Source organism: Ahaetulla prasina, chromosome 1, assembly GCF_028640845.1.
Source record: "Ahaetulla prasina isolate Xishuangbanna chromosome 1, ASM2864084v1, whole genome shotgun sequence".
Taxonomy (NCBI): Eukaryota; Metazoa; Chordata; class Lepidosauria; order Squamata; family Colubridae; genus Ahaetulla; species Ahaetulla prasina.
Genome location: NC_080539.1, coordinates 32,482,447 through 32,508,149, shown reverse-complemented (window position 1 = coordinate 32,508,149; position 25,703 = coordinate 32,482,447). Strand labels below are relative to the sequence as shown.

Here is a 25,703-nt window from a genome sequence, read left to right as displayed (position 1 = left end):
GAACTCACAGTCTCCTTTCTAGGTCAGCATTTAAACCACTACAACCAATCTGACTCTCAATCTCAAAAAATTCAGTGAGAGTAGGATCATGAACACACAGTGAAATGGATTTAACTTTCAATGGTCGAGGTCTGCATGTTAAATTTCAAATATCCTTCAGATTTTGTGGAATGTATTCTTTCCACTGAAGAAAGAGAAAGCCCCATTTGACTTACATGGGAATGGCCCAATCTTGCACATGCTGCTTGAATCGGCATTCATAGTTGAAGATTTTGTAGCTCAAATTCACATTTTCCACTTTGCCAGTGAAGAGGAGCCAAAAGAAGAAGCGGTTGATCCAAGATACCAAGAAGGGCAGGAATGTGCTGAAAGTAAAGGAGAAACAAGAAGCTGAGAAGGACTAGCTCAGTGCTGGAACACCTCGTCTGCATGCCAGAGCCCTCGGATGGCATTGCTACAGAAGTGATTCTCAAACTTGGCAACTTCAATTCCCAGAATTCCCCTGACAGCATGGGGGAATTGGGATTCCTTTCCTGGCAGTCAAGAAAGAAAAAACTTTCCCAGTTTGGCACCTTCCAAATCTTTAATTACAACTCTGTGACCACCCTTCCCCAATCAGATATCATCCAGGTGTGGTGGGATTGCTTTGTCCATCATTCCCTGCTACCATGGTCAAGTTGAGTGCTCCTAATCAAACATTCCTGGGTTGGATTGAAAAAATATCCTGAGCTGCTGAACTTCTGCTTCCCTCATTTCTACTTCCGCAGAAGCAGCCAGGATGGGTGGTGGTGGTGGGGAATCAATGCTTGAAGTCATCAAAGAGAGCTTTGTAGTGCAAGACTTTCACTGGATGGGCAATAAAAGCCTTCCCTATTGTTGTGTCTAAGCAAGCTGTTCATGTCACAGAAGTTATTCACTAACACAGCATGGAGTCTTTTTGTAGCTTACAAAAAGGATGAAAAGGAAGCCATGTGGGAGTGGCAACATATGTCTAGAGCTGTTAGCATTTCTTCCATGGTCTCCTTCTTATTTAAGTACAAGGCTAGAAGCATCAGAAACTAAATAGCATTCTACAAATAAAGCACTGGGCTTACAATCAACTTTGACTTGGGTCCACAATCAACTTTGCTATTCATTATTTCCTAGGGTGCATTCTAGCAGGCAGAGAAACCTTGCTATCACTCTTCATCAATCCACTGATTTCAGTAGAATAGCACAATTATGGAGTAAATCTCTAGCCAATCTTGGCTAATTTTGAAAACCTATGCAAGGCCAGTTTTGGGTTGATTTGATGAAAAATCACCAGGAAACACCTGGGCTGTGGTCTAAACTGAAAATTAAAAAAAAAAAGCAGTGGCAAATCACTTCAGTACAGTTGCCAAGGATACTATCTCAACTTGTGAACACCAGGCAAATGAGAATGTACTTTTCAACAATTTATGGATGGATGGATGGATGGATGATGTACCATCAAGTTGTTTTCAACTCCTAGCAACCAGATAGATATTTCTCCATTGCAACCCATCCCTAATCCGTTCTTTCAAGTCTCCCAATGGTGTGCTTTGAGTCCATCCATAATGGGTGGAGCAATTTCTTTACTCCACCAATTCAGCAACCTCACAAAGGTGCTTTCAACTTCTGCCCACCAGAGGACAGCCTAAGTTCAGCTATCACACTACTAGAATAAAGAGTGAGATTTACAACAGTAGTAGGAGATTCTGCATGTGTCTGTTTATGAGTAATCTGGCTTGATTCCTAATGTGGGATGAAATCCCTTGACTTCCAGGAATAAAAATCAATCAGAATATCAAATATACTGTCCCAGGTTGATATATTTCAATTCATTTTTGAAGGCTTAGAGAAGGGGCAGATAAATTCATGAGCGACAACTACAAGAACCCACCCCCAAGCTAACCTGTATAGAAAACCTCATTGGAAATAGAAAGCGAATGAGATATGGACAAGACAAATGCAGTCCTTCTATCCACCAGGAAATTTTTTTTAAGAGATGTAGAAACTAACCTGATCCAAAGAAGGAACTCCAACAGATAATATCCAAAGGCATAATCCCAAAACCAGTTTGCTGAGGAAGAGGGAGGCTGCAAAAACAAGAGTACTGGATTTTTATGAACTTGTCAGAAGGCTGGGGATCTGGCTTTTAATCTCATGGTATTGTGAGAACCACTTAATGCTAAGTGTATCATAAACCTGAGCATGTATCAACATGGAATTGATTGATTGCACTGATATCCCATCTTTTATTTTTCAAGAGCTCATACAGGGTCTTATATGAGGTCCTGCTCTCAGTTTATGCCAACAACCACCACCTTGTGAGGTCCTTTGGGCTGAGACTGGGGTCTGCAAACTTGGCTGTTTTAAGATTTGTGGATTTCAACTCCCAGCTTTGCTGGCTGAGGAACTCTGGGAGTTGAAGCCCACAAGTCTTAAAAGAGCCAAGTTTGCAGACCCCTGGTCTGAGAGACCGAGTGACTGATCTAAACTCACACAGTAAATTCCATGGTTGGGTCTCTCTGGTCCAAGTCCAGTGCTTTAATCATTTAATTTTAGTAGGACAGATTAGATGTAACTTCTTGATCTGTAAAGTGATGACAGTTATGATTTACCTAACAGGAAAGTTGAATGGGAAAAAAATGATAAGGGGTAGCCCTCTGTTGGAAGTCCTGTTGAAATGAGCAAGACTCAGGTCACCCCATAGCAACTGAAATGTTCTTAATTCCTGCCTTCCTAGTTTTCTTTCTCAAATAAACTTAATGGCAAATTACTTTCATCCTGGTAGCACGTACTCACCTTGTTGGTATGATCTTGGTAGATGATGCTCACATTTTCACTGTGAGGGAACCAAAGGAAGCGGAAATACTCAGATTTCTTCAGGTGATTTTCTAGGTTGTCAAGAACCTACAAGGTATTCAAATTGAGAGCTGAATGGACACGTCTTTAAATTGGGTGATATTGCTCAAGTTTCTAGTTTGGTGGGCCACCTGTGTGACATGCTAAATAATTCACGTTCAAGAGTGAAATTACGTGGGCCACCTGTGTGACATGCTAAATAATTCACGTTAAGAGTGAAATTTATTATGTCTCACCTTTCCTCTAGCACTTCAAGGAAGAATGCATAATACCCACTCCTCCATTCTTACTCACAACAGCTGTGTGAAATAGTTAGTTTGGGTTGAGCAATAATGACCAGCGCCCTCATCCCCAAGAACTTCCTTGGTAAGGTTACCCTGGATTTCTCTATTCTCTATAAAATATTTATTCAATATTTTAACCATCACACAACCACTGCTTCTTCTCTGTGAGAGCATGATTTTTTCAGCCCATTAATTTGCTGCAAGAAAAGGATACAAACAGATAGTCTACACTCTTCCTAACAGCAAGAACAGTTCATCAGTGGAAACAGCTGTCATCCTTTTCATTGACGGGACAGTTATCTTCTGGGAATGTTTAACCAGGATTCCTGGCCTGAATAGAGCAATGTTTCTCAACCTTGGCAGCTTGAAGATTCCCTTGCTGGCTGGGGAATTGTGAAAGTTGCCAAGGTCGAGAAACACTGGAGTAGAGGGTTAGATCTGCTGGCCTAAATGTTCCTTCCTGCTCTCGGATGCTATAGGGAATTCTCATCAGTACGAAGATCTCAAAAATAATGCAGAGGAACAAGGACATTCACCTGAGAGTTTTATATAGGGTAAATAAAAATGCAGTTTTTACAGCTTAAAACTAGACTAAAATATTTTGGGACACTTTGTGTTATTCCCTCTTCCCACCTTCTAAATGTTTTGCTAGCAAAATTTGACCAGTGAAACTTCATGCCACCATTGTACAAGATCAGTAATTGTTGTTCGAATTAACTGCTACTTCCTGCGATGAACCAGTTTAAGTTGGCTTAAAAAGAGCTTAAATGGCTTAAAAATAGAAAATGAGAGATTGGACAATCACAGCAATCCCAATTCTTCCTATGTGAAAGGTTACAAATTTGCTCTGGAGATGGGAGCCAAGATTGCAGAATTAATAAAACAGAGAGCCAATTTGGTGTAGTAGTTAAGGTGCTGGCTTAGAAAGCAGGAGACTATGAATTCTAGTCCTATCATAAGACATGAAAGCCGGCAGGATGACTTTGAGTCAGTCATTCTCTCTCAGCCCAACCCAAGTTACAGGGTTATTGTTATGGGGAAAATAGGAGTATTATGTATGTTACTTATAAAGTAATAAAGTAAGGATAAAATATAATAAATAAATAAATAAATAAATAAATAAATAAATAAATAAATAAATAAATAAATAAATAAATAAATAAATAAATAAATAATCTAACAGAAAAACTGAGACAACTGAGGACCTCATTAAATCAGCCTTTCTCAAGCCTGGAGGAGCCCTTGAAATAATTTTCATGATCAGGAAACCCTGCCATCTTCTCTAACTGCAAATCATTGCTAAAGAATAGGTTGAGTTTTCTCAGTTTCTTTCTGCAGCCAAAGAATTTGGTTTACCGTTATGTTTTCACCAGCTTTTAGTCATCTTAAAATGGAAAGATTGCTTTCCATATGGAAACGGATGGTAGCTCACTATAGATTTCTGCTGAAACCCAGGAAAGAAAATGCTCAAAATGAAAGAATAAAGTAACCATTGCAAAACCATTGATTTTGCAATCCCTCTTACTTAAACCTATGCCTATGAAGCCATGGGAACTAAGAAGCACAAATTAACATGCAGGAACTGAAGGAGGAGTAAAATATATTGGACAAGTATGGTCCGTGGAGAGAAACAAAGAAGGTGAGCAGCCACGGAAGCTCAACAATTCATGTAAAAAAAGCATCTGTTTGTACCAGGGGTGCTTACCTTCTCAACCAATTCAGAAGTACACGTGTCACATAGAGCGCAAAAAACATATGCAGAGGGGAAAAAACAGGTTACTCCTTGTTAAACCAGGAAAAATCAGGTTAAAACCAGGAAGTAATGACGACTGGGCGGGTGGGCGGAGCCTCACACTGCTATTGCTACCGGTTCTCCGAACCACCAGCTGTCATTGCTACTGGTTCGGCCAAACCGGTCCGAACCGGGAGCATTTCACCCCTGGTTTGTACAACCTAATCTGGAAGCTCCTGTGTAAAATCAGAAAAATGAGATATATATGTGCCAAAGAAAATCATTTCACAAAGAAAAGGAAAAAAGTTAGGGAGAGGGAATTGTCCTCTTAATTTTGCTCTCTCCAGCTGCTTTAGGGAACAGGAAAAGCTTTGAGGATAAACAATTTAACACTGAAGCATATTTATGAAACTGCTGAAAAGCAATCAAAGAAGAGAAAAGAAAGAGGCTGCTCTGATTCAGGTATTACATGAAGATGTGAAACCACTGTCTTCTGCATCAAAGATCAGTATTTCTCAATGACATAATGCCTGACCCAGGTCATTCATAAAATTATGGGCTCAGATTTAGGTCTGCTAAAACTGGACATCTGCATCCCACTTTTAAAATAAGAAGTGCTGCTTTTTACCCAACTTGTCCTTGGTAAATTAAAAAGTCTTCTTCCAATGTCCAGCCTAGTGCCTCTGGAAGTCTATAATCCAAATAGGAAGCTAACAAGTCCCCCTTATTAATGGCCCTGCCTTTGCCAGTATCAGGAATTCAGAGATTCAGTTGTTCTGAAGGTTTAATTCCACGATTGTAGTTAATTGCAACTGAATTAATCCATCATACATTCATTTATTGAATTACTAACATGGACCACCTTTCAAAATGTTTGGTTTTATTAGACAATACTGTAGTTCCTAAACATCTAATATGGTTGATTGTTGGGCTGGTTGTGAGTTATGGGAATTAGAGTTCTTTTGAGAATGAGATGGGAGAGAGGTAGATAGATAGATAGATAGATAGATAGATAGATAGATAGATAGATAGATAGATAGATAGATAGATAGATGGATTGGTGGATGGACAGCCAGACAGTCAGATAGCTGTAGCTGTAGCCTGGCTAGGTGGCTCAATGGCTAAGACACTGAGCTTGTCAATAAAAAAGGTTGGCAGTTCGGCGGTTCGAATCCCTAGTACAGGTCTCCTGCATGAGCAGGGGGTTAGACTAGATGACCTCCAAGGTCCCTTCCAACTCTATTACTGTTACTTTAGCTGTAACTAGATAGGGATAAGGTTAGAGCTAGAGCTAGAGATGATAGAGATAGAGAGATCTCAAGATAGATATAGATGTTTGTAAGGCATTAAGTCTTTCAAAGCTACAGCAACAACAAAAAAGCCAATGAGGAAAAGAGGGAAAAATTCAATTGTTTGAAAACTTGGCCCATTCACCTCTATTTCTTGTATGCTACCAGTTTCAGTAAAACTGCCCACTGAAAAAAGTACATGAGAAAAGCTATGCTTAATGGTTGCACCAAAGGATGATTAAGTCATCCAATTAATTTAGTTATTACATACTTATGCTCATGTATATGCTTATATATTATATAGTTATTTCATGTTAATGCTTATATATACTGTTATGACAAAATAAATAAATAAATAAATAAATAAATAAAAAGTGGATAGGAATGTAGTAGACTTTTCATGCAGTTGGTCGTCTGCTTGGTATTCAGAGGGCTCATCCTAGCTTTTTTTTTTCTTTTTATGATCCTGTAATCCCCTTTATCGGGATGGAGTTGGGGCGACTGAATTGAGCTGAGAGCTTACTGGCCAGATGCCCTTCCTTATACCTAAATGAAGTTCGCTGCAGATATTTGCTGCCTAGGATTGAACTCTCAACCTTCGAAGTGGAGGCCACCTTTTGGCTCTTCCCAGCTATTTCTTCATTATCTTTATTGCCATCATTTATCAATTGTCCCCAAACACAAGTTGTCTGGGTCAAATATGGATTAAAACATGTTAATCACACTGACCGTAAAATTTAAGTAATGAAAACTGCATGAACACCAGGCAGTTTGCAATAGTAACAGCATCATCCTTGGAATAAACTTATTGCATATACTTTATTTATTTATTTTATTTATTTTTCAGATTTATATACCGCCCTATCTCCCTAAGGACTCAGGGCGGTTCACAGGCAATTAAAAGCAAACATATAAATACAATTTAAAATAACACATAAAAAACTTATTCAATAGCCAAATTATTAAAACAATATAAATACTAAAAACCCCATTAAAACCAATAAATTTAAAAAACTAACCCAGCCCCGCGCAAATAAATAGGTGTGTTTTGAGCTCGCGACGAAAGGTTGGCAGTTCGGCGGTTCGAATCCCTAGTACAGGTCTCCTGCATGAGCAGGGGGTTAGACTAGATGACCTCCAAGGTCCCTTCCAACTCTATTACTGTTACTTTAGCTGTAACTAGATAGGGATAAGGTTAGAGCTAGAGCTAGAGATGATAGAGATGAGATCTCAAGATAGATATAGATGTTTGTAAGGCATGAAGTCTTTCAAAGCTACAGCAACAACAAAAAAGCCAATGAGGAAAAGAGGGGAAAATTCAATTGTTTGAAAACTTGGCCCATTCACCTCTATTTCTTGTATGCTACCAGTTTCAGTAAAACTGCCCACTGAAAAAAGTACATGAGAAAAGCTATGCTTAATGGTTGCACCAAAGGATGATTAAGTCATCCAATTAATTTAGTTATTACATACTTATGCTCATGTATATGCTTATATATTATATAGTTATTTCATGTTAATGCTTATATATACTGTTATGACAAAATAAATAAATAAATAAATAAATAAATAAAAAGTGGATAGGAATGTAGTAGACTTTTCATGCAATTGGTCATCTGCTTGGTATTCAGAGGGCTCATCCTAGCTTTTTTTTTCTTTTTATGATCCTGTAATCCCCTTTATCAGGATGGAGTTGGGGCGACTGAATTGAGCTGAGAGCTTACTGGCCAGATGCCCTTCCTTATACCTAAATGAAGTTCGCTGCAGATATTTGCTGCCTAGGATTGAACTCTCAACCTTCGAAGTGGAGGCCACCTTTTGGCTCTTCCTAGCTATTTCTACATATTTTCATTATCTTTATTGCCATCATTTATCAATTGTCCCCAAACACAAGTTGTCTGGGTCAAATATGGATTAAAACATGTTAATCACACTGACCGTAAAATTTAAGTAATGAAAACTGCATGAACACTAGGCAGTTTGCAATAGTAACAGCATCATCCTTGGAATAAACTTATTGCATATACTTTATTTATTTATTTTATTTATTTTTCAGATTTATATACCGCCCTATCTCCCTAAGGACTCAGGGCGGTTCACAGGCAATTAAAAGCAAACATATAAATACAATTTAAAATAACACATAAAAAACTTATTCAATAGCCAAATTATTAAAACAATATAAATACTAAAAACCCCATTAAAACCAATAAATTTAAAAAACTAACCCAGCCCCGCGCAAATAAATAGGTGTGTTTTGAGCTCGCGACGAAAGGTTCGGAGGTCCGGAAGTTGACGAAGTCCTGGAGGGAGTTCGTTCCAGAGGGTGGGAGCCCCCACAGAGAAGGCCCTTCCCCTGGGCGTCGCCAGACGGCACTGCCTAGCCGACGGCACCCTGAGGAGTCCCTCTCTGTGGGAGCGGACGGGTCGGTGAGAGGTATTCGGTAGCAGCAGGCGGTCCCGTAAGTAACCCGGCCCTATGCCATGGAGCGCTTTAAAGATTGTCACCAAAACCTTGAAGCACACCCGGAAGGCCACAGGTAGCCAGTGCAGTCTGCGCAGGATAGGTGTCACACGGGAGCCACGAGGGGCTCCCTCTGTCACCCGCGCAGCCGCATTCTGGACTAACTGGAGCCTCCGGATGCCCCTCAAGGGGAGCCCCATGTAGAGAGCATTGCAGTAATCCAGACGAGACGTCACGAGGGCGTGAGTGACCGTGCATAAGGCATCCCGGTCTAGAAAGGGGCGCAACTGGCGCACCAGGCGAACCTGGTGGAAAGCTCTCCTGGAGACGGCCGTCAAGTGATCTTCAAGAGACAGCCGTTCATCCAGGAGAACGCCCAAGTTGCGCACCCTCTCCATCGGGGCCAATGACTCGCCCCCAACAGTCAGCCGTGGACTCAGCTGACTGTACCGGGACGCCGGCATCCACAGCCACTCAGTCTTGGAGGGATTGAGCTTGAGCCTGTTTCTCCCCATCCAGACCCGTACGGCTTCCAAACACCGGGACAGCACTTCGATAGCTTCATTGGGGTGGTCCGGTGTGGAAAAGTACAGCTGGGTGTCATCAGCGTACAGCTGGTACCTCACACCGAAACCACTGATGATCTCACCCAGCGGCTTCATATAGATGTTGAACAGAAGGGGTGAGAGAATCGACCCCTGCGGCACCCCACACGTGAGGCGCCTCGGAGCCGACCTCTGCCCTCCTGTCAACACCGTCTGCGACCGGTCGGAGAGATAGGAGGAGAACCACCGATAAACGGTGCCTCCCACTCCCAATCCCTCCAACCGGCGCAGCAGGATACCATGGTCGATGGTATCGAAAGCCGCTGAGAGGTCTAATAGGACCAGGGCAGAGGAACAACCCCTATCCCTGGCCCTCCAGAGATCATCCACCAATGCGACCAAAGCCGTCTCAGTGCTGTAACCAGGCCGGAAACCGGACTGGAACGGGTCTAGATAGACAGTTTCATCCAGGTGCAGGGGAAACTGATATGCCACCATACTCTCTACAACCTTCGCCACAAAGCGAAGGTTGGAGACCGGACGATAATTACCTAAAACAGCTGGGTCCAGGGAGGGCTTCTTGAGGAGGGGCCTCACCACCGCCTCTTTCAAGGCGGCCGGAAAGACTCCCTCCAACAAAGAGGCACTCGTAATCGCCTGGAGCCAGCCTCGTGTCACCTCCCGAGTGGCCAGCACCAACCAAGAGGGGCACGGGTCCAGTAAACACGTGGTGGCATTCAACCTGCCCAACAACCTGTCCATGTCCTCGGGAGCCACAGGGTCAAACTCATCCCAGACAATATCACCAAGACCACCCTCAGACGCCCCGTCTGAATCACCGCAATTGACTAAATGTCCTTGTACTTGACTAAATGTACTTGACTAAATGTCCTTGAAAGCCAGCTTAGGAAATTCCGGTGTGTTGCATCTAAGACAACGTTCTACTGGTCAGATGAATTGGACAATCTCACTTTAAAAAGAGAAAAATATCTTTCTATTTATTTTCTCTACTCCCCGAATAATTTTGCATACCACACCTCACCTTTTAAACTAAAGATGTTTAAAAGTTGTCATTTCTCCTCCGAGGAAAATTGTGGCATGAATTGAGGAAAGTTATGAGGCAAATTGTTCTCATCTGAACCTTTCCCTGCTATCCTCCTCCAGATGGGTTGGGACAGCATAGTCCCTTTTGACAATGTGGGCTGGGAATTTGGAAAGCAGCCCATCTGCCTACAAAAGGCTGCTGTAAGTTATTTGTAGGTCACAGAGACAGAGAGACCAAAATAGAATAATTTAAGCCTGGTCATTTAACAGATTAACAGTTGGAAGGGATCTTGTAGGTCTTCTATTCCACCTCCCCACCCAAGCAGGAGACCTTGCACCATTTCTGACAGATGGCAGTCTAGTCTCTTCTTGAAAGCTTCCAGTGATGAAGCTCCCACAACTTCTGAAGGCAAGCTGTTCCTTTGGTTGATTGCTCTCACTGTCAGAAAATTTCTCCTTATTTCCAGGTGCTCAGTTTCCATCCATTATTCCTTGACTGGCCTGCAGGTACTTTGGAAAATAGCTTGACCCCCTCCTCTCTGTGACAGCCCCTCAAATATTGGAACATGTCTCCCCTGGTCCTTCTCTTCTCTTCACTAGACTAGCCATGCTCAGTTCCTGTAACCGTTTGTTTTTTTAAAAATGTATTTATTTATTTTGTCACACAGTATATATATAAGCATAAGCATGAAATAACTATACGATATATAAGCATATATATAAGCATAAGTATGTAATAATTATATTAATTGGATATAATGAAAGGAAACATTAGGACAGGAACAGCAGGCATGCTTGTGCTCTTATGCATGCCCCTTACAGACCTCTTAGAAATGGGGTGAGGTCAATAGTAGATAGTTTTTGGTTGAAGCTTTGGGGATTTTGGGAAGAGACCACAGAGTCTGGTAGTGTATTCCAAGTATTAACAACTCTGTTACCGAAGTCATATTTTCTGCAATCTAGATTGGAACAGTTAACTTTAAGCTTAAATCTATTGTGTGCTCATGTATTGTTGCAATTGAAGCTGAAGTAGACTTCAACAGGAAGGACATTGTAATAGATGATTCTATGAGTTAAACTCAGGTCACGTCGAAGGCGGCGGAGTTCTAAGTTTTCTAAATCCAGGATTTCAAGTCTGGTGGCATAAGGTATTTTGTTGTAATCAGAGGAGTGGAGAACTCTTCTTGTAAAATATTTCTGGACACATTCAATTGTATTGATGTCAGAAATGTGGTATGGGTTCCAGACAGTCGAGCTGTATTCAAGAATTGGTCTAGCAAATGTTTTATATGCTCTGGTTAGTAGTGTAGTGTTTTTGGAGAAGCTACGCAAGATTAGGTTACAACTCTTAAAGCCTTTTTTGCGATGTAGTTGTAATGGGCTTTGGCACATATCAAATGATCTAAGGTCTTTAACAGGGTGGGGGTCATCTGTAAGGTAATGTCCATCAAGCTTGTACTTAGTGTTTAGATTCTTTTTTCCAATATGTAAGACTGAGCATTTTGCTGGTTGAGATTTGGAGTTGCCAAGTTTTAGACCATTCAGATACAAAGTCAAAGTTTTTCATGTTTTAGTCTCCGGTCCCCTAATCATCCTGGTTGCTCTTCTCTGCACTTTTTCTAGAGTCTCAACATCTTTTTAATAGTATGGAGAACTCTGTCCACAATATTCTCAGGAGTCTCCTCCAATGTCATCGTTTTTAAAAATGTATTTATTTATTTTGTCACACAGTATATATATAAGCATAAGCATGAAATAACTATACAATATATAAGCATATATATATAAGCATGAGTATGTAATAACTATATTAATTGGATATAATGAAAGGAAACAATAGGACAGGAACGGTAGGCACGCTTGTGCTCTTATGCACGCCCCTTACAGATCTCTTAGGAATGGGATGAGGTCAATAGTAGATAGTTTTTGGTTGAAGCTTTGGGGATTTTGGGAAGAGACCACAGAGTCAGGTAGTGTATTCCAAGTATTAGCAACTCTGTTACTGAAGTCATATTTTCTGCAATCAAAACTGGAGCAGTTCACATTAAGCTTAAATCTATTGTGTGCTCGTTTATTATTGCAATTGAAGCTGAAGTAGTCTTCGACAGGAAGGACATTGTAATAGATGATTCTATGAGTTAAACTCAGGTCATGTCGAAGGCGGCGGAGTTCTAAATTTTCTAAACCCAGGATTTCAAGTCTGGTGGCATAAGGTATTTTGTTGTATTCAGAGGAGTGGAGAACTCTTCTTGTAAAATATTTCTGGACACATTCAATTGTATTGATGTCAGAAATGTGGTATGGGTTCCAGACAGTCGAGCTGTATTCAAGAACTGGTCTAGCAAATGTTTTATATGCTCTGGTTAGTAGTGTAGTGTTTTTGGAGAAGCTACGCAAGATTAGGTTACAACTCTTAAAGCCTTTTTTGCGATGTAGTTGTAGTGGGCTTTGGCACTTAGATCATTTGATATGAAAACTCCAAGGTCTTTAACAGGGTGGGGGTCATCTGTAAGGTAATGTCCATCAAGCTTGTACTTAGTGTTTAGATTCTTTTTTCCAATATGTAAGACTGAGCATTTTGCTGGTTGAGATTTGGAGTTGCCAAGTTTTAGACCATTCAGATACAAAGTCAAAGTTTTTCATATGTTTTAGTCTCCGGTCCCCTAATCATCCTGGTTGCTCTTCTCTGCACTTTTTCTAGAGTCTCAACATCTTTTTAATAGTATGGAGAACTCTGTCCACAATATTCTCAGGAGTCTCCTCCAATGTCATCGTTTTTTAAAAAATCAATATTTTTCCTATCTTGCTACTTCAAATTCCAATGTTTGCTTCCATAGATTGTCACAGGACTACCATGCCTAACATGATTTTGATCTTTGTAGTTATAGAAACATCATGGCATTTAAATATCTTTATCAAGGCTTTCATAGCTGCCCTGCCAAGTCATAATCTATGGCTTGTTTCTTGACTGGTTGCTACTATTGATGGTTAATCTTGAAAGGCAGAAGCTATCCAACACTCTGATATTTCCATTGTCAATTCTAAGTAATGAATTGCAGGCTGACTCTGCCCACTGTCAGGAGTTCAATTTTGACTGGCTCAAGGTTGACTCAGCCTTCCATCCTTCTGAGGTTGGTAAAATAGGGACCCAGACTGTTGGGGGCAATATTCTGACTCTGTAAACTGTTTAGAGAGGGCACTAAAGCACTGTGAAGCAGTATATAAGTGCTAGGTATTATTGATAAGTTGTTCTACCTGTTGTCATTAGTTTGGTCTTCTTTATATTTAATTTTAGTCCCATTTTTCACTATGCTCCTTAACTTTTATTACTAGAGCTTGCATTTTGAGCTACATATTTAGTGTCATCAGTGTATTGCAAGTTATTGATGTTTCTTCCTCCAATATTAAATCCATGCTCATGTTCTTCCAATCCATCTTCCTTTAATATATATTCAGCATATAGATTGAATAAATAAATGAAGAGTGAACAGCTCCCATTTATCTTAGAAGCAAACAAGACAAGAATCTTGATATAAAATAAAGCATTCTTAGAAGGGTACATTTGTACTGTAACCAAAGTCTGTCAGAAATTTGTTTTATGGAAGATAACATGGGAGTGCGGAATTTTCCAAGTATAAATATGTTGAATATATATTGTTCTTTCCTATCAGTGGAAAAAGAAGAGATTAAATCTTTGACATACCTGGGGAATGTGCACACACATTTTAGATATAAAATAAGGAAGAAATAAATTCCAAAGACTAGATACTCTCTGAAAAGAAAGTTAATCTTCCTATTTAGGATCCTCAGTTTAGAAGATTTCCTAACAAATTAGATTAATTGAGCCTAGAAAAAGAATATTTTGTTAACTAATTACTGCTGCATGCTGGTAGAATTTTTCTAGCAGCTTTGATTCTTCTGAAATATTAAAATATCAAATGGCAACTTGGCCACACAGACACCTCATGTGCCTTTCAAAATGGTCTTAAATTGCACTTCCCAAATGCAGCATCTGAGCTTACCTCCTTGAGTGTAGAAGGGAAAGTGGTTTCTTGCAGGTAGAATTCTGCGACACATTGGAAAGTGATTGTGAGAATGATGCCCAAACAACCCAGATGTACACAGGCTGCTCGGAAGAGTTCAGGATTCATAGTTTCAGAGCACTCCAGGATTTCCCCCGAAGCTGTCAACAGTGTCATGGCTACCACCTGCCAGGGGGAAAGCAAGGGATCTGGTTCAATCTAGGAATCAGCCCATCTATCACCATACATTTGAAGAGTTCTGTTTTACTGTAAGTTGCTTGCATGCATCCACCATGAAAGGAGAAATATCTGTCAACCTGCCCAACTGGTAGAACCCGAGTTAGGTGGGCCTTGGACCATGAGTTAAAATTCTAACGCATAGTCTGTGTTCAATTTAACCAAACTACATTCAATACAGGTAGTCCTCAACTTACATCAGTTCATTTAATGTCTGTTCAGAGTTACACGACACTGAAAAATGTGACTTATGACTGTTTTTCAAAGTTACAACCTTTGCAGCAACCCCATGATCATGTGATCAAAATTCAGATGCTTGGCAACTAGTTCATATTTATTACCATTGCTGCGTTCCAAGGTCATGTGATCATCTTTTGCGACCTTCTGCCAAGCAAAGTCATTGGGGAAGCTAGGTTCACTTAACAACTGGGTTACTAACTTATCAGCTGCAGTGATTCACTTAATGTCTGTGGCAGGAAAGGTTGTAAAATGGGACAAAACTCATTTAACAAATGTCTCACTTAACAACAGAAATGTTGGGCTCAATTGTGGTCATAAGTCGAGGACTACCTTGATTATATATATACAACATACTGAGGTAGCCTTTTTAAAAAAACCTAGATCAACTTTGTCCTTCCTTAATATATTGCATAAACTCATATTTCAGGTAGTTCTTGTTTAGTGACCACAATTGGTACTGGCCACTCAGTCATTAAATGAAGCAGTCATTAAACAAAACTCTCACTATGCTTATTTTCTTACTTCACCTTTACTTTGCTTTACAGATCTGCAAAAGTTGAAAATGTGAGGATTAGTCACAGAATTATTTTTTCATCATTACTATAATTGCCAATGGTTGCTAAATGAGGCAGTCACTTAATGAGGATTACCTATAATCTGGGTTATGGTTTACTGAGTTCTATCAGCCAAGTCAACCATATTTCATTTGGGGAAGCTGCAGAGGGCCTGATATCTAGGGGCTTGAGTTACACATAATTATTTGGTTTTATATTTTTAATGTTTGAAGCTTTTTATGTTGTGCTGTTTTAAGTGTTTGTTATTTATGATTTTATTTGGCATATTTTCAAGATTTATTTTCTTCTGAGATTATTGGATTTTATTGATAATGTCATTGTTTTAAGTTCTTAACTGCCAGAAGGTGGTTTGCTTGGAGTGTGCAGTATCAACAGGATAAAAGTCTGTAGAGATTCTCAGTCATCCATGGTTGTCCCAAAGGTGCTTTTTCAGGAGGCAACTGGACTTTCTTGTTTTTTCTTTTGAAGACGTGTCACTTCTCATCCAAGAAGCTTCTTCAGCTCTGACAGGATGGTGGCAGTGGTGGGTTGCTCCCAGTTCTGTCCGGTTCTTTAGAACTGGTAGTAAAAGCGGCAGGAGGCTCCGCCCACCTGCTTGGACATCATAATTGATGATCCGTGCATGTGGAGAAGCTTCTGCGCATGTGCAGAAGCACGCATGCTCCTATTGTGAACTGGTAGTAAAGATAAGTAGAACCCACCCCTGGATGGTGGGGAATGGAAGGATTTATATTCCTTGCAGACAGCTGGTCATCTGCATCCTTTTAGAGGGCCATTGAAGCACTTGGAGGTTTATCTGTGTCCTCAGGGTCACCTGAGTAGTGCTCCTGGTTCCTGTAATCTGCAATTTTTTCCTCTGGAAATCCATTCCTACTCCCACACCATTCAAAGAGTGTTCATCCCAAATTGTATAGCTAAAAGTCTGTAGAGATTCTCAGTCATCCAGGTCATGGTTGTCCCAAAGGTGCTTTTTCAGGAGGCACCTGGATTTTTTTTCTTTTTAAGATGTTTTGAAGAAGTGAAATGCCTTCAAAAGAAAAAAAACAAGAAAGTCCTCCTGAAAAAGCACTTTTGGGTTCTATCAAAAGGATAAATCATTTAAGAAGATAAACCAACATGATAAATCCTTTGATCAAGTGAAAGCATACTGCGATTGGTTGGTTTTGGTACAGCCTGTGATGCAAGCATAGATGCTAAGTTTTCTTAGCCTGATTTAAGATTTGGTGCACTAAATGAACCTAGCTACCTAGTTGCTAATGCCACCCCTCCATGCTCATTAACCCTGTTGGTGCCATTGCACTTATCCAAGGCTAACTGAAGACAAACATCCGAATATACGCTCATCCCATTGGAACACATTGCCTTGAGTCAATCTGAAGCACCACAGCTTCTACTGCAGCTTTTTCCAGCTTGGTGACTTTCAGATTTGTTGGACATCAATTTCCATAAATCTTTGGGAATCCAAGAGATCTTGAGGGAAGGCTATTTTACTGCCCTTGAATCTTATCTTGGTGTTGCTATCATCATATTGCATGATGGATTTGCTCATAAATAGTTGTCTTCAGCCCCATTATTAGCTTCTTTTTTTTGTTTAGGTTATATATATTGTGGGTTTTTAACATTGGTTTTTTTCTTAACATTTGTTGGATACCCAGGATTGATATTAATACAAGACAGGACAGAACAGCCTTTTTCGAGCAATCTGCATTTAGGATACAGGAGCAATAAGGCCTCTGGTGGCTCAGCAGACTAAGTCTGTCTGTTCTGCTTGCAATTACTGCAAGTTCAAGTCCCACCGGGCCCAAGGTTGACTCAGCCTTCCATCCTTTATAAGGTAGGTAAAATGAGGACCCAGATTGTTGGGGGCAATAGTCTTCGGAGAAGGGCGGGATATAAATTCAAAATAAAAAAATAAAAGGAATAAACAAAGCAGGCTGTAGATTCATAAACCCTACCTGATTCAGTGCACAGATTTCAGAACAGGCATTCATCTGTGAGTGTTTGATGTAATTATTTCTCACAGATAAATGAGGGAGACTTTAAATTGCTGGGATTCATATGCATCATTACTTGATATTGAACTATTTGATTCAGTTAAAAAAAATCTTGCTTATTTGTACGTCACCAGCCTCCAGACTGATTATCATGAGGGCACTTCAGAGATATTTTAAACAGGATGTCATATTAGAGTCATTACAGTTCAACTTCAGGCTAATTTTACCATAACGTTATTTCATTACAGAAAAGTCCAAACAGCTCATATTTTTAGCAATGGCTGTGCTTGCTTGCTATGCTTACCCACAGTTATCTGAACAATTTTAGTTGAACTAACCCATTTACTGGATTCTCATGATAGAGTGAACCATAAATAAACCCCATAAGAAGGGAGCCAAAAGTTAGCCGAAGTTGTTGTCAGCTAGTTTTTGTTATAAAATATTTATTTATTATTTATTTTATTTATTATTTAAATTTTTATACCGCCCTTCTCCCGAAGGACTCAGGGCGGTTTACAGCCAGATAAAATAAACAGTACTATTACAAAATAAATACTATTAAAATACCACTAAAAAACTTATTCGATTTGGCCGCAATTAAAATGTAGCAAATAATAAAACCCATTAAAAACCCATTAAAAACCCATTTAAAACCCCTTAAAAACCCACGAATTTAAAAACTAATCCAGTCCTGCGCAGATGAATAAATGTGTTTAAGCTCATGACGGAAGGTTCGAGGTCCGGAAGTTGACGAAGTCCTGGGGAGTTCGTTCCAGAGGTGGGAGCCCCCACTGAGAAGGCCCTTCCCCTGGGTGTCGCCAGACGACACTGTCTCGCTGACGGCACCCTGAGGAGTCCCTCTCTGTGAGAGCGCACGGGTCGGTGAGAGGTATCCGGTAGCAGTAGTGTTCTGTTTCCCTTCCCCCAATACTCCCAGCAAAGAGTCCGTCAGAGGCCTTCCTTTTTTCCTTTTATTTACATAGATACATGTCCTGGCCACGTCTACCCACGGGCCTGCCAAGTTTCTGGAGATAACGAGGAAATTATAGATAAGGCCAGAATTACTCACGAATATATTCTTCCCTCCATTAAAACAGTTAGCTCGCGCCAATTCATTAGCTCGCGCCAACTCATTACTTTGTCCAAGACAAAAAACCAGGAAGTCCCGCCTCCTATTTATAGTCTCTGCAGATGTCACTGCATGACAATTATGACTTGGCTTTGTCCCAACTCTTCCGCTGCTGCGCACGCCGATCAAGCCTTCGTAATCTTGCGTCCCTCCAAAACTGTTCTTGGGGCGTTGCCAAATCAGAAGAAGGCCCGGGAGAATCAGGCCTTGCCGGCCCCTCCCTTTGAGTGGGTGCCAGGGAGGGAGAGGGCTCAAGAGAAGCAGGGCTTGCCAGGTCTTCTCCCTCATTTTCTGAATCATCCGAGTCCAGGAGTCTGGGTCCAGGAACCTGGGTCACAACAAGTAGGCGGTCCCGTAAGTAACCCGGCCCTATGCCATGGAGCGCTTTGAAGATGTTCACCAAAACCTTGAAGCGCACCCGGAAGGCCACAGGCAGCCAGTGAAGTCTGCGCAGGATAGGTGTCACACGGGAGCCACGAGGGGCTCCCTCTATCACCCGCGCAGCTGCATTCTGGACTAACTGAAGCCTCCGGATGCCCTTCAAGGGGAGCCCCATGTAGAGAGCATTGCAGTAATCCAGGCGAGACGTCACGAGGGCGTGAGTGACCGTGCACAGGGCATCCCGGTCTAGAAAGGGGCGCAACTGGCGCACCAGGCGAACCTGGTAAAAAGCTCTCCTGGAGACGGCCGTCAAGTGATCTTCAAAAGACAGCCGTTCATCAAGGAGGACGCCCAAGTTGCGCACCCGTTCCATCGGGGCCAATGACTCGCCCCCGACAGTCAGTAATAGAATTACTTTGTAAATCTGTTTATAAAAATATCTACTTTCTTATCTTCATTTAACTTTGGTTCAGCAAAATCTGATTGGCTATAAAAGAATAACATCAGCTTCATTTAACATAAGATCCCCGACTGAGTCAGATCACTCATATGATTGATCTAAGAAATAAAAAGAAGCATAAAGAAAGAAAAAAAAGAATGGTGCTCAACAGAATTTGAAACGCAAACAATGCTGAAGGTTCATAGCGTTGTGTCTTTGAGAAAAGGAAAATTCCATCACTCATCACTGGCTAATTTTAACTCCAAATTAAAAGTATCTAACAAGCACCAGGAAGATTTACTTTGAACTGATAATTCAGTTTTAATATTCATTTGATATTTTGTTTCCAATGGGATTTTTCCAGTAGTAATTCAGACAGAGTCATCCTCAGGAGGCAGTAAACAAAAATAAGTCAAGGTGGTGGCTTTGACTTCAGGATTGAAGTCCTACCAATTTTTATGCACATTGTATGTGCAAAATATGTAAAAGAGACCAGAGCTTTAATTGCATAGTCATAGCCATGCGCTTGGCTTATTTTGGCCCCAGCATGGATGCTCCTAGTTTCAGGTTTTGTTCAGGTTCAGGGACATCTGCTTCAGCAATATGAACATCTGCAGATCTGAGACATGACCTTTGATCTACTGCCAAGCTTCTGTAGGGATGTGGGGAATGTCCTTGGTCTGTTGCATTGCTCCATCATTGGCTTTACAGTTTCATTGAGTTTACAGTTGCTAGAAAGCCAAGGTCCCAACCCAAGATAAACTCATCACTGAGTTTGTAGTTGCCAGAAAGGCAAGATCTTAAGGTTCCATCCCCTAAGATGATTCATAACTAGCATTCTTCTAGAACTGGATGAGTCCCAGGTGCAAGATGCTAGGTGATGATGTAAGTAACTGATGGGCAATGTTTTTGAGACCCCAATTCTTCACACAATGCATGATGAGAGCCATCCATTTATCCCAACCTAGCCCAGTTTTTTTTTCTCTCAAGAAATTTGGTCCGGCAGAGGGCACCAGTGGGTTGAAATTCAGGCTTACCCTGTGGGTGCCCAATGTCTCTACAAAGTAAATTTCAACAATCCTCTGGTTTGCCGTCCCTACAATCTCACTTGCTATAGATGACTTCCCAGGGGAAAGAAAAAACAAGGGGCAAGAAGTAGACAAAATTAAGAGTTTGAGGCCTTTTGCATGGTGCTGCTGTGCTAGGTCTTTTCTCCCCCCCCCCCTTCCAATCTCGAGTTCAATCTTCTGAGGTCAAAGTGGTTCAGAGGAGAAAACAAGCTCTAGGGAAATCACACTAAAATCAATTGAAACAAACCTGCCTATCATTCTGAAAACTTTGCAGCTGAGATTCTGCTGCTATCCAAGGTAGCCATTTACGGCTTTGGCTATATATATAATAACAAAGATGGACTTCCATTCTAGGAAGCAAGAGAGGCCATGATATGGGCCAATATCATTGCTTTAAAAACCTGCTCTCTGCACAGTTCTACTACATCACTCAGTAATTTACTGGGTTTGGGCTACATCCTACTGTGAACTTGAGGACTGCTTCGCATTTCCTGTCTTTCTATCTTAAACTCAGGTATACAAGCTCACACAGGCAGAATAGAGTCAACATCATACTAAACTACTGCTTAGTTTTGACCTAGTTTGCCATTTGAATCCTGCCACTCATGTTGTAAGTTAGCATTTAGACTTAGTGTGCCATGTAAACTAGGCAAACATAGCTAGTTTAAATAATAGTGCTAAAACCAGCAAGGACTGAGCACAAACTGTGACCAATGCTATATCCTCTGGCAGTGGGTGCTATAATCTAATTTATAATGTGATGAATTTCCAGTTTTCTACCCTGCATCTCCTACCATTAATCTTCCAATACCATGCCGTGATATTGAGCTGTGGTGGTGCAGTGGTTAGAATGCAGTATTGCAGGCTACTTTGCCCACAGCCAGGAGTTCGATCCTGACCAGTGCAAAGTTAACTCAGCCTTCCAGCCTTCTGAGGTCGGTAAAAGGGGACCCAGATTGTTGGGGGCAATATGCTGACTCTGTAAACTGCTTAGAGTGGGCTGTAAAGCACTGCGATATATATAAATCTTAGATATAAATCTAAGTGCTATCGCTATTGCTATGTTCATCTACTTTCTTCAAACCTTGCCTTATATGCTTCTATCATGCCATGCTTACCAAGTTCAAGATTCATCCAGGGGAATTTGAAAGTTAGGTGACTTTGAGTTGATGTGCATTATATTACTTGTGCTAACGTTGCTTTCTTCCAACTGAAATTTGCATTCTGCATCCTGTATTTTGAGACACTATTTTGGAGTTTACTTTGCTACTTTTCATTGCAGCTGCAGAAATTCCTGATTCTATGCCTGGACCATTGTTAAAGTTGCAACATCCCTGTGCTCTTTTGCACCTGGTTAGCTAAATATTCCCATTTACACATTTACTTTTGTTCACACTTTTGTATTTCACACTCCCAGTTGGTTCTGAGAAGTCTTCTGTATGTTGACATGCACTTATTTATAAGCACTTGCAACCGAAGAAAAACTTTGCCACTGTAAAACTTCCTCCAGAAGTTTTCAGGCAGGAAAATGATGCTCAGAGGCAGAAAGAGACATGGAGCCACATTTATTAAATATGTCTTCCTTCATCAACCCCTCATAGCACAGGCTGTCTTTTAGGCACATAATGTATTGGTCTTTGTTCCACTTTCTCCCCACTTCCTAATATTTTCCCCTTTATTTTTCCCTTAGAACTGTTTCTGTCAGCTGCTCATACATTTTATGTCTTCTTGATTCACAAAAGGCTGTTTTGTCATCTCTTTTGTCTCCCAATTGATTACCCGCCCTCTCTTATTAGCCTTCCCTCTCTTTCTTTTCCACATCCTGTCCTTGTCGGGTCTTACAATTCACAGATTTTTGTGGGAGAAAAATTATTAGCCACATTCAGAGGCAGGTAATCTACCCTGTTTCTCCCAAAATAAGACATCCCCCTGATAATAACCCAATCAGGCTTTTGAGCTCATGGCAAGAAGGCCAAGCACTTAGTTTAGGGTTGAAAAAATATAAGACAGGGTCTTATTTTCAGGGAAACACAATAGCTAGCCACCATGTCTGAACCAGGGAGAGCAATTTGTTTTACCAATCGCCACAAATTGCTATCAATGGACTATGGATAATTAGAGAAAGGAATCAAAGCTCTTTCATCTTAGCTCCACCTCACCTCATTTTACAGCTACAAATCCTCACACTTATACAGTATGTAAGATGGGCACCAAAGAGCGTCCTATTCAGCAATGTTATGACACTATTAATGAATTAGTGCAAATGAGCCTTTATATGGATACTCTATGTTTGTATGCACATTTGCAAGTATAGGTAGTCCTTGGCTTGTGACCACAAATAGGACCAGAATTTCCGCTGCTAAACAGTGAGTCACAGCCAGTTTTATGACCTTCTTTATGACCACAGTTGTTAAGTGAATCACTACAGGTTTTTAGTGACTCGTGTAGTTGTTAAATGAATTCAGCTTCCCTTGTTGATGATGCTTGAGGGAAGCCAGTTGGGAAGGTCGTAAGTAGCTCTCACACGTCTCTGGGATGCTGCAGCTGTCACAAATACATTACAATTGCCACGGATATGGATTTTGATCATGTGACTGTGGAATTCTACAACTGTTGTAAGCGTGGACTGGTCATGTTACTTTTTTCAGGGCCATTGTAACTTTGAGTGGTTGCTAAATAAATGATTGTTAGTTGAGGACTACCTGTACTTGAAATGTATTTCTATATATACTAGCAACTATGCTTAATTAATAGAGGTTCCTACACTTTTGGATTGGTAGGTATATTTGGAATTTTGACAGCTTGTTAAGGTCATTTTTACAAAATGGCTACCATGGTGGGAATGAACAATCACAAAACACCCCTTAAACCAAATTAAAAGTGAAGTTACTCCCATCACACCCTTGTATCTCCCACTCCAGGATGATCTCAATCTCCTCATTTAACCTTTGTACTTTTTTGGGGGAGACAGATTAGCACAAACCTAAACAAAACATACTGCCATTACCCACTTTACCTTAGAAGAATAGTTCTGGGCTCAGACTCTCCTCTTGGTACTGGAAAAACAAGATCCATTTTGCTTTGCAGCCTGCTACCCTCCCAGTTTTTTTAAATGAAAAGAATCAATAGTAATAAGAAGAACCATAATAAAATCTGCTTAGGCAAGAAGCCAGGCAGATACAAAGGAATAACAGGGGACATGCATTGGCTTGGCAGGCACTGTACAAGGGACCAAATGAAGAACATTTCCTGAAACCTGAGACTCTATTAAGGCTATTCCTTAATAAAGCCATGGTGGTGCAGTGGTTAGAGTGCAGTACTACAGGCTACTTCTGCTGCTTGCTGCCTAGTTCAGATCTCACCAGGCTCAAGGTTGACTCAGCCTTCCATCCTTACGAGGTGGGTAAAATGAGGACCTAGATTGTTGGGGGCAATAGGCTGTCTCTGTAAACCACACTGTGAAGCAGTATATAAGTCTAAGTGCTATTACTATTCCATAATACATTTGTTTGCTTTTACTGGATTATGGCATTCTTCACTGAAGACATAATCTTCGTTGATACTTCCTCCCTCACCACAACTGCAAGCCAAAGTGAATGGAGGTTGCCTTTTCAGGAAAGGGTTCCATAAGGCATCCCACATCTATCTAGAGACACATTTTTTCCTTTACTGCATGGGCTTTAGAGTGGAATTGGTTGGGTTGTTTTTTAGCAGAGTGGATGAGAATTATAGAAATAGGGAGTAGATATTGTCCTTCCCTCCCTAGCAGCAGCCTCTAAAGGAAACTCCCACGGGGAAATGAGGATATAAAATAGTTTTCACTGACCATGATGGAGGATATTGAGAATTTTTTATGACAGAGAATGATGTTTTTATCTACTTCTTTAACTGCACAGGCACAACCTACTTAGGACAGGGTCTCAAGTGGATCAAAGCTCAGCAGACCTGCCTCTTGACTCTGAAAATAGTTTTTTTCTCCCAGCCCCAACCTGATTTCTGATTGATTCAAATCTATTTCACAAGGTCTGGGCAACAGATACTGAGATACTGGGGAATGCATCTCTTTAAATATCCCCAAGCAGGACCTGTAGCTTAGCTTCTTCATGATGGAATTTAATCTGCTCTGTGCCACCTGGATCTCTGTCCCCACCCCAAAGTAGACTTTCTCTTTCTCTTTCCTATCATCCCACTGCAGGGTATGGTCTAGGGGTGGGTTCTACTTACCTTCACTACTGGTTCGCAATGGGATCGTGCGCGCTTGCTTTGCTCGTGTGTGTGCCAAGTTCTGCACATGCAGAGCATCTATGATGACATCCGAGTGGGTGGGCGGAGCCTCCCACTGGTTTTACTATCGGTTCGCAAGAACCAAACAAAACTGGGGGCAACCCACCACTGGCATGGCCTTGACAATTTTCAATGAAAGAGCATCCCAGAGAACATCTCAGCATCAATCCCAGCTACTTCAAGCTAAAACAGGGTCATGTAGGAGACGATACTTATTTGGAAGACTTTAGAAACTTGATGCCAATCAGTGCCAGCAATACTGAGGTAATCAAACATTATCACTGATTTAGTAAAACATTTTAGTTACTTGCTTGCAAATAGGCAGATTGCTGTTCATAGACTACACATGATGTCCTAGCCCTAAACCTTGCCCTTTTGTCTTCAAATATGGTATGTGTGAGAGAGAAAGATACAGAGAAAAAGAGATAGAAAAGGGATGGATGACCTCTGGAGGGCCAGGGATAGGGGTTGTTCCTCTGCCCTGGTCCTGTTAGACCTCTCAGCGGCTTTTGATACCATCGACCATGGTATCCTGCTGCACCGGTTGGAGAGTTTGGGAGTGGGAGGCACCGTTTATCGGTGGTTCTCCTCCTATCTCTCTGACCGGTCGCAGATGGTGTTGACAGGGGGGCAGAGATCGACTGCGAGGTGCCTTACTTGTGGGGTGCCTCAGGGGTCGATTCTCTCGCCTCTCCTGTTCAACATCTATACGAAGCCGTTGGGTGAGGTCATCAGTGGCTTTGGGGTGAGTTACCAGCTGTACGCTGATGATACTCAGCTGTACTTTTCCACTCCAGGCCACCCCAATGAAGCCGTCGAAGTGCTGTCCTGGTGCCTGGAAGCCATACGGGTCTGGATGGGGAGAAACAGACTCAAGCTCAATCCATCCAAGACGGAGTGGCTGTGGATGCCGGATGTTGGGGGCGAGTCATTGGCCCCAACAGAAAGGGTGCGCAACTTGGGCTTTCTCCTGGATGGATGGCTGTCATTTGAAGACCATTTAGCGGCCGTCTCCAGGAGAGCTTTTTACCAGGTCCGCCTGGTTCGCCAGTTGCGCCCCTTTCTTGACCAGGATGCCTTATGCACGGTCACTCACGCTCTTGTCA

At 41.3% G+C, this 25,703-nt stretch overlaps 1 protein-coding gene across 2 annotated transcripts in view; it reads right to left on the bottom strand.

Annotated features, from left to right (window-relative positions):
- Nucleotides 1-25,703, bottom strand: part of LOC131189009 (L-gulonolactone oxidase-like) — a 69,510-nt gene that overhangs the window by 8,643 nt on the left and 35,164 nt on the right. For both annotated transcript variants that reach the window (XM_058164768.1, XM_058164769.1), the window contains 4 exons: nucleotides 14,249-14,434; nucleotides 2,809-2,916; nucleotides 2,023-2,099; nucleotides 216-365 (listed from right to left, as the gene is read on the bottom strand). In XM_058164768.1, the coding sequence (XP_058020751.1) occupies nucleotides 216-365; nucleotides 2,023-2,099; nucleotides 2,809-2,916; nucleotides 14,249-14,434 (521 nt within the window). The remainder of the gene's footprint in view (nucleotides 1-215; nucleotides 366-2,022; nucleotides 2,100-2,808; nucleotides 2,917-14,248; nucleotides 14,435-25,703) is intronic.